The 10,208-nt window shown below is 41.2% G+C and overlaps 1 protein-coding gene across 2 annotated transcripts in view; it reads left to right on the plus strand.

The window, feature by feature from the left end:
* Nucleotides 1–1,674: 1,674 nt before the first annotated feature.
* LOC119416329 (growth arrest-specific protein 2) overlaps nucleotides 1,675–10,208 on the plus strand; it is a 33,957-nt gene continuing 25,423 nt past the window's right edge. For both annotated transcript variants that reach the window (XM_037683558.1, XM_037683559.1), the window contains exons 1-2: nucleotides 1,675–1,828; nucleotides 7,705–7,866. In XM_037683558.1, coding sequence (XP_037539486.1) covers nucleotides 7,722–7,866 — 145 coding nt within the window. In that variant the 5' untranslated portion in view covers nucleotides 1,675–1,828; nucleotides 7,705–7,721. The remainder of the gene's footprint in view (nucleotides 1,829–7,704; nucleotides 7,867–10,208) is intronic.

Raw genomic sequence — 10,208 nt, forward strand, 5'->3', positions numbered from 1 at the left:
ATATATATATATATATATATACAGTCAACCTTTATTTATACAGGTTAGTCTCTCTGAGCCTCGAGGACTCATTTACAAGCGAGACCTGTTTTAAACAAAGAACACAGATGATGCACAGACAACAATAGACAATCATATAAAAGCATATAAATATGAAAAGTAAATAAAATAAGTGATATAAAACTGAAACAAATACAGCTACATTATGAAGCGATGTATAGTACTAAAAACAGGAGCATGTCTGCAATGGTTTTTGAAATGAACTTAACAGTTGTTTAAAATTCCTTAAGTTGACAACTTCAGATCCTTTTGCAAGGTGTTCAGAATCCAGAGGCCAACAAACCGGCCTCCCTCCACCACCTGGCTGCACAAAAAAGTTCTGTCCATGAAAGTTATGAACAGAATCAGTGACAACGGGCAGCGGAGTCCAACTCCCACCCTGAAGGATTCTGAAATACTGCTAACAATGCAAACCAAACTCTCGCATCACTTATATAGGGACTGAACAGCCTGTAGCAACAGGCCTCTGTACTCATGAAGCACCACCCACAGTGTACTCTGAGGAATAGTTGAAAACCTTCTCCAAGTCCAAGAAACACATATAGACTGGATGGGCAAACTCCCATGACCCCTCAAGGACCCTAGTGAGGATAAAGAGCTGGTCCAGTGTTCCACGGCCAGGACGGAACTTGCATTGTTCCTTCTGGATCTGAGGTTCGACCAACGATCGGACTTGCTTCTCCAGTACCCCTGAATAGACCTTACCAGAGAGGCTAATGAGAGTGATGCCTCTGGAGCACACCCTCCAGCCTCCCTTTTTGTAGAGGGGAACCACCACCCCAGTCTGCCAATCCAGTGGCACTGCCCTCGACGTCCACGTGATGTTGCAAAGACGTGTCAACCAAGACAGCCCCACAACATCCAGAGCCTTAAGGAAATCAGGGCGGCTCTTGTCTACCCCTGGAGCCCTGCCACCGCGGAGCTTTTTAACTAGCTCAGCGACCTCAGCCAGTTATGGACAGACCAACCCTGAAGTCCCCTGACTCAGCTTCCTCCATGGAACATGTTCCGGTGGGATTGAGAAGGTCTGAGAAGTTTTCTTACCACCTCCCGATGACATCACTGGTGGAGGTCACCTTCACTGAACAGTGTTGGTAAAGTGCTGAATAATAATAATAATAATAATAATAATAATAATAATAATAATAATAATAATAATAATAATAATAATAATAATAATTGTTATTATTATCAAGGAAGAAGCAGGTAAAAAATGGATTGAGTATTTTTAAAATAAAATTCCAGAGTGGCACAAATGGGGTTCCATACTGGTTCACGGAGAATTAAAAATAATAATAATAAATCGTGTATTTTTGAAGAGCTTTAATGCGCAGCATGCAAGGGACTCATGTTAGTCTTTTTACTTTATGTCCAGACAAACTAAAAGTTTGACTACAACGCGCGGACCTGACGCAGCGGTCCTTGGATCAGACTGGGCACATGAAGCGCGTATGCGCATCCAACAACGCAATTTCAAAGAATGACCAACAGAATTCATTCTAGTGACTTCATATCGAGACAACAGGAGGTGGGAGGAACATGCAGGATCAAACGTCCCTCCCATCTTCATCATCCTCAGCAGCAGCAGTGCTCTGACTGTGTGTGTGTGCGCGTGTGTGTGTGTACAGTCAGATCTTTGAGCCATGCGCCTCCCTGGTCCACTTTAGTTCAGTGTTTTGGAGCCTGACCTGGTTTCGGTGGACGGCTGAGAGAAGCATGAGAACTGGGACCCAGCAGCTCACAGGACGATCGAGCTGAACCCCTCAGGGTGAGACAGTTATTTTATTTTTTCTCTTTTAGGAAAGCTTTATTAATAAGTTTCATTTATAAGTTATATTTCATGATAGTTTATTTGATTATTTTTCTTATTTTTGGTATTTGTCTCCAAAGCATCACCATGTTTATTACAGAGACATTTGTCTCCTCAGCAGCAGCAGCTCTCAGTCACTTCACTTTTAATTAGCTGGATTTCAGACACAACTCATTAGGCTTCACCCTTGATCCTGTTTCCAGTGGCGACTTGTCTGCTGTGGCTCTTTTTATTTGTGAAAGTTGTAAAGAAGGAGACGAACATCTTATTGCAGTTTGGAATATTTTTCTAGCAGAGGGACAAAACTAACAAGAGTTGAATGTGTCTGATTTCTTGACATGTGCCAGATGGGATTCTTCAGATTTGATGGAGTCTCCATGTAACAAGAAAAGCTGTGGAATATGTGATCTGAAATTATAAATATGTAAGCGTGTACCCCCCAATGGTTCTCTCTCATGAACCCTTTCCTCTTTAAAGTGAGTGACTCTCCATCTGGAGAAGATTCTGTTGTAGACCAGGAAGGCAGAGGTTCCAGGACAGAGACACTCTTGTGTTTTCTAATTGATGGGACTCAGTCTAAATTAGCCTCCATATGCTTTCACTGGAGCAAATCTGCAGCCTGTCATGGCTCCGCTCTGCAGAAGTCTCGAGGCTTCACGCACTGACAACTGTTTGTTTTTATTCATTTGAAAATGTTCAGCCAAGAAAGGAAACCGATCTGTCTCCAGCAAGTCAAACCCTTTTATTTCTGACATCAGCGTGCACAAGTCCAGCAGATGATCCAGCTGTTTAACATGAGCTGGGCTTGAAGAGGTCAACCTGTAGGACGAAGGAATGTTTCAGTTTCCTTCAGGCTCTCTCCTGGAGTGGAATACAGCAATTTTTGCAAGATTTTTACAAAAACTATTAAATAAATAAACCCCAGCGTTGTCATTTAACTCAAACCTTTGTGTTGAATATTTATAAAAGCACTCAGTGAAGTCATTTTCAGCTTTTATTTTGGTAAATCAAGTAGATTTTCTGCATAGTTTCTGTCAGCTTTTGTTGAAATCCTTCATCAATTAGAAAAATAATAATTTAGAGCTAAGCTCTCCCTGAATAAACGCACATCTCCTGCTGCTTTACACAGCTTCAGACTGAATTCAAATAGAGCTGCAGTCAAACCTTGACCACATTCAGAGCAGCGTTGTGAAAACACGTCTTGCAAACGAGTGTGTTAAGAATAACTGTTGGTCATTCAGCAACCACCAGTTAAAACTTTAGCCTCAAATCTCTACATTTAGCTGAGTTGAGGCCATTTTTGTCAAAGCTAAAGTCGGCTGGTTGTGGTCGACTCCTAAACCTAATCAGGTGTTTGTTGGTGAAATATTTTGCTAACAACCAACGGTCACTCCAATAGGTAGTGTCAGATTTTTATAGCGTATGCAATCAGTTAGTGCTCAGAGCGTATGTTGGGAATGACTCTCTTCTACTACCACACCACATTTTAGCTTAGTGTCTGTGAAACTGAGTCATCGTTTTCATGTTTTTCTGTTGGTTGGGTTTATCTGTGGCAGCCATCTTGAAGCAGTAATTTATAACTAAAATAATAAATGAAATCAGTCACTAGGTACATTTTTGCTTGTTCAGGTGAAATATGTCAAATACACAGTGGTGGAGAAAGTACTCAAACACAGTACTTAAGTAAAAGTATGAATAAACAGACCAAAATGTACTCCAGTAGTGCCACTTTAATGTTTTTACTTAAGTAAAATTAAGTACTTGCTTTTAAAAACACTTAAAGTATTAAAGTAAAAGTACTTGTTGAATGTATTACCTAATGCAATGGTCTACATATCTTTGTCTGCCTACCATATGTATATTTTCTGTAATACATTTATAGTGTTGAGAATTTTACTGAACGATGCTGCAGATAATACATGTTTTTATTGTGTTTACTCTGTGACACAGTTCACACTTGGACTTGTGATTCTGTGCAGCAGAATTTCAGGGATGACCTGCAGAGTTAATACCATTAATCAAAATAAGAAAGAGGAATGATTTTACCTTTGAAAGTTTTATTTAACACAAAGTAAAACCAATGTGTCATTTTAAGTAAACACATTTAAGTAAAAGTTGTCTGACTAAAAAAATGAGCATTAGACCAAACAAAGGAACAGACTCTGATCATTTCAACTCCAGGTTGTCATCAACGCTAGTTAAAATAATGTCTAGTCAACCTTGTAATGGGTCAATAGTGAACAATGTTTTAACTTCCTGACACCATTTTCAAAATTTGGACCCGAGTGTTAAAACGTTTGGAGACATCTCTTGTCTCCTAACATCCATGAACCGACACATTTTAATGTTGCAGCAAGAATTTCTTGTTCAAGTCCAGAAGAAGTTGGTTTTCAAAGTTTTTTGAGTCCAGTCTGGCTCTTTTGGGAGAGAATCTGTCCTGCTGTACTGAACAGTCTTTCAAAAATCTTTCAATAATCTTTCAATAATCTTTCAATAATCTTTCAATAATCTTTCAATAATCTTTCAATAAGGCCATGGGTGGCACGTATCTTCTGGCTGACTCTCCGTGGTGGATTCCATTTTGTGTGTTAGTGGTGCTGTGGGTGCACCCAGTTCAATGGTGTATATACTAGAATATAGGTCATTGGTCCAGCTCTTCTTGAAGGCAGGTTTAACGTTACCTGTCCACTTTGCAGTGATTCACTGGACCAACTCCCCTCTCATCATTTGTTACTTTCAAACTAACGAACAAATAAAGAAGTCACAACGTAAATCTAACTTGTAACTCAACGCATTATAGAAATATAGTGTAGTAAAAAGTACAGATACTTAATGTAAAATGTAGTGGAGTAAAAGTCGATAGTACCCACATTTAACTTGAGTAAAGTACAAATACATGAAAAATGTACTTAAATACAGTAACAAAGTACTTGTACTTAGTTACATCCCACCACTGCAAATACACATAAACTGCACATTTTACTGCTGCGCGCGTCTTTTTGTTTCTTTTCATCACTGAATCTTTAAAGCTCCTTGTTCTGGTCTTCATTCGTGGCTCCGACTTCTTCTGGCCCGGACACAGTTCTGTGCGGCAGTGACAGGAATGTGTCACCTGTGTGTGAGTGCTGAGCTCCCGTTGACCTCCTGAAGATCCGCTGGCCTCGCTCACACATCAAGGGTTTCATCGCAGTGCGAGTTCCATTCAAGTCCAAAAGGACCCTGAAATGGTTCACATCTTTGAAGACCACATTCCTCATGTTGCGTTACCCTCAGCATTAGTAAAATAACCTACAAGCACCCTTTGCTTACAGCTTATTTATTCAAATAAACTAATGCTGTTTGCACCGATTAGCTTCCTGCTTTCCTCCAGAGCTGTCGGCAGCACGAGTTTGTCTTAGTCTCTGGACCGAACTGTTCAGAGACAAACACGACTTCTGGTTTCAGGAGGTGAATGAGCTGCCGTGGTGGTTTTTAATTCTGCTAACATCTGGGGCCCATTTTGACCATTTACATCTTTTCAAAGAGACATTTGACTGATTTTCACATCACAGTTGTGAATTTAGCTAACTTTCAGAGCAGCATTAAAAAAAAGGATGTGAGGAAAGTGTTATATATGCAGAGACGTGTAGTTGCTGTTAAAGATCAGTCTAAATGTTGATGTCAAATGTTATCGATCAGTTCCCGCTGCAGAGCGGACTGTATCGACTCGTGTGCTACAGACTCTATTAGGGATGACGGAGGAAAGTGAAAGAGCTCTTTGTGTGAAAGTCATGCCATATGAGACTGCTTGCTATGAAACTGGCTTTTGTTCAGCGAAGAAGTGGACGGGAGTTTCTGTCTCATTCATCAGGTGGACAATAGTCCACCAGGGTTTGACCTTGGAGACAAAAGTTGCTCCAAACATATCATTTTCTCCTAATGCGCCGAAACATCAGCTGTTAGTATCACCCACTAAAAGGCCGAAGTTGGAGTGCTGTTTTCTCCCACATGTTTGTCAGTGCGTATTTTGATCAAAACATCTGTAACTCTGTCAGTTCAATATAAGAATACTGTCAGGGAATTATGGTCAAGGTTTATGGAGAATGTTAACTGCCCATGAACCATGTGTTTGAGTTAGCAGAGAGTTCTCATGCATGTGCAGCCGACAGTCCAAGGACACCAGTCTGCTGCCTGTGAGCTGATGAGCGTATAAAAACAGTTCTCGCACACTGCTCGTGGCAGATTCTCCTGCTGAGCTGCATGCACGTAACTTCTGTACATCTGTGTAAGCTGTTGTGAAAGTCTGTCCTTGCAAGTAAAAGCAGTTTAAAACATTTTCCCGTCGTCGGCTTCTTTGAGTTAGTAAAATAAATAGAGGGTATTTTTGTCCAACAATGAGCTTAGTCTAATACTTATGGCATAAAATGTGGAGGGTGATCCTCAACAATGCTGAGCCTTTATTTCTATAAAGTAATAGCAAAGAAACATCTGTACTGTTAATGTTAAATATACATACAACGTACTTCTTTAACTTTAAGGTTCAAGGTTCTTTATTATCACTCGCATCACATGTGGTACATGAGGTGGAATGAAATTGTGTACTCAAGGTCCCAGTTACATCCAACGACAGCAAAAATATAAATTGTAAAAGAAACAGTTTACAAGGATCTAAAATATAAACTAAGAATATGCTAAACACTAATAGTGTAAAACAATACAGCAGCACAAACATGAGTCTGTGTGAGCTTGCATGAAATAAATCAGCAGCATGAGATCAGCAGCATGCATAATCAGCAGCACATATCAACAATCAAAATGGCGTTACAGTGATTTTTTTTTTTTCACAGTGATTATTCTGGTTAGAGGTTCATGAGTCTAACAGCTTCAGGGTAGAAGCTGTTCCTCAGTCTAGTGGTTCTGCAATTAATGCTCCTCAACCTTCTGCCTGAGGGGAGTGGGGCAAAAAGTGTGCGTGCTGGGTGAGTGGGGTCCTTCATGATGCAGGTGGCCCTCTTTCTACATCTGGAGGTGTAAATGTCTGTGATGGTGGGGAGGCTGACTCCAACTGTCTTCTGTGCAGCCTTCACCACTCTCTGCAAAGCTTTTCTTTCTGCATCTGTGCAGCCTCCATGCCACACGTTGATGCTGGAGCACAGGATGCTCTCCACTGCACACCTGTAGAAGGAGGTGAGGACTGAGCTTCCCAGACCAGCTCGTCTCAGCCGCCTGAGGAAGTAGAGTCTCTGATGAGCTTTCTTGATCAGGCTGGTGGTGTTGCTGTCATTCAGGTGCACACCCAAGTACTTGTAGCTGGAGACCACTTCCACCACAGATCCTCCTATATTGTGTGTGTGTGTGTGTGTGTGTGTGGGGGGGGGGGGGGGGGGGTCGCTCCGTCTGAAATCCATGACCATCTCCTTCATCTTCTTCACATTGATGTGAAGGTTGTTCTTCCTGCTCCAGCTCTCCAGATGTTCCACTTCCTACTACCTAGTACTAGTACCACCTCCTATAACAACATTGTACAGCATAATACTCGCCTTAACTACAGCTAAACTGACGATCAGTCTGTAGCTTGAAGCATCTGTTGCAATGGTCAGTTGCAGCCATTTTTCAGGAGTAGAAGATTCTGATTTCAACTAATTCAACGTGGAGGTTTTTGTGTATTTTAACTCACTCTGAACATCGAAACAAATTTAAATATACGAAAGTATTCATCGTTCCGCCGCTCTGCTGCTGCAACATTCAAATATTTATTGTTATTATTTATCTCGTGTCGACCTCCATATCCATACAGGTTCATGCCGGGTGTTTAGGAGTGCACAGATTCAGCTGCCTTGTTTTCCAATCTTCAGATAATCGGTAGGGAACCATGTACAGCTCGCCGAGCCCCAAGCAGGCCTGCGGGCCCGGGCTGACAGACATGCAGCAGTACCACCAGTGGCTCTCCAGTCGACACGAAGCCAGCCTGCTGCCCATGAAGGAAGACCTGGCCCTGTGGCTCTCCAACATCCTCGGTAAGACCCTTTATTGATTTAAAAAAAAAAGTGTTTTATGCTGTAAAAATCCCATCAGAATGAGTCTACAGTGAACACTTTTAGGAATCAATGAACCCCACTTAATAAAAGAATATAAACAGTCAACATGAGTCTAAATCTCTCAGTTTTGTTAGTGAAGCTTTAATTTTACTCGTTTGTCTAAAACACCAGTTTATAAGGCAAATCTCATCTTGTCTAACAATAATTTAAGTGGTAAGTGTTAGGTGTGAACAGCCTTCAGGAGTCTGAAATCAATCTGAACCTCATTACATCCCCCCCCCCCCCCCCATGCTTTTAAGTCAACAAACTGAGGAAGCTCCAGCCTTCAATAGATTACACTGAATGAATAATGAGCATCGTTAACCTTTCTTAAATAACGCAGAGCCACCGGTGGAGAACAAGTGGCGCGGGGAGCTCTCCGCAGTTCTCCAGTCTTCATAAAATGCATAAAACACTCAGATCATATTTTATTTTCAAATAAAAATGTTGGATTGAACGATTGCGTTTTGAAATGCCAGCCATTGTTTCACGTCTGAGACTTAACCAAAAAGTTCAATAAAAAAAAAAAAAACGGACCATTATGTGAAGTTATATTGTGGAAAATCCTCAAAATCTAAATGATGTTTAAGGGGTGCAGAAGTTTTCAGTGAGTGAACGTTGGTGTTGCTTGTGTAAAGTTTACGTGGGAACTGCAATGATTGTGTTCATCGACTGAGAGACGAACATCCTGCAGAGAACAAACAGCTTTAGTTACTGGAACAGACACGGTTCGTGTGACACTGTAAACAAGTGGAACGTCTCCCCCGTTCTCTCTGTTTGCACTGAGACCAGCTGAACCAGGAACCGCTGCGCCACTGCGCAGACGGATCGAGCCCCTTGAGACGCATCAACACTAAACACCACTCAGAGACGCTGTTAGTTCAGGTTCTTTGTGCAGCTTCAGCCCTAAGAGTCACGAGCGTTCATCACTGCTGCAGCCAAATGGAAAGGGCCATAAATGTTTTTGTTTGTCTGTTAGCAAAATATCTGATGAACCACTTGACAGATGTTAATGAAACATTCAGGCAGTGATGAATACATGTACATCCACAATTCTTTACTCTTTGGAAACAATCTCATTCAAAATGGCTGCCACAGCTAATCAATTTTTCCCAACACCAAAAAGGCTATAACTTAATAAAATTTACGCATAATGAACTAAGATATGGTATTGTAGTAGCTGAGAGTGATACCCAACAAATGCTGCAAGAGCTAACCTAACGTGGGAGATCTATTTTTAAATATTTACCATTTAACCTTTGGAATCAGCTCTGGCTGTCTGTTAGCAAAATATCCCATGAACCACTGAATAGACTTTAATGAAACTCTCAGGAAGTGATCTTTGACTGTACATCTACAACCGATTAATATTTGGAGACAACATAATTCAAGATGGCTGCCACAGCCAAGTGATTGTTGGAAACTCAAACCTTATTATAAGTCTGTTAATTGTACTGATATTGAGCTACAATTTAGCGCGGTGTTAGCTGAGTTTTATTTACAACACATACTTTAAGAACTACATGCTGTGTGATATCTTTTCCTAAAACTTTGACATTAACTGTTGACTACAAGCATGCCTGTCTGTTAGCAAAATATCTCAAGGGCTACTAGGCGAGTTTTAATGAAACTCTCTGAATGTATTCAATGGATATACATCTTTGGGGTAGTTTCAATTCAAACTGACTGCCGGAGCTGATCCGTTTTGGTGAACACATAAATGGCTAAAACCTTTTGAATTTTACAAATATGGAAGTAAAATTGTATGTGGTAGTAGCTGAGAGTAATTCACAACACATACCTGAGGGCTAACACTTTTTGCTTGATCTCGCGTGAGATTTCACATAATGTTGTTAACAAAGTTTGACAAGGAGTGGCCGACACGTCCCTTCTCTTCATGAGATGACATGAGTTTGAAACGGCCCTGGAAGCTGAACTCTTCCTTCCATTTAATACTGTAGCTCAGGTTTGTGGGTTAAAGAAACGGAGCAACTTAGAGTTGAGTTGAAATCTTTCTGATCCCTGTGGTTGTATATTTTCCTGACACTCTGAGGGACTATAGGGGGTGGGGGTGGGGGGGTTGAATATGAGACGGGAACTCACAGAGTAATTCTCATGATTTCAGTCGCTTTTTTCTGGGCTCAGTCATAACATTTGGAACTCATTAAGCATCAACCCCCCCCCCCCCCCCCCCCCCCCCCCCCCCCAACAAACACAAAAAACAACAACAAACAAAAAAAAACAGAACAGACCCAAATCACCCCACCAAAGCCATTCCCCAC

This window comes from Nematolebias whitei, chromosome 10 (genome assembly GCF_014905685.2).
Source record: "Nematolebias whitei isolate Nwh7 chromosome 10, NemWhi1, whole genome shotgun sequence".
Lineage (NCBI taxonomy): Eukaryota > Metazoa > Chordata > Actinopteri > Cyprinodontiformes > Rivulidae > Nematolebias > Nematolebias whitei.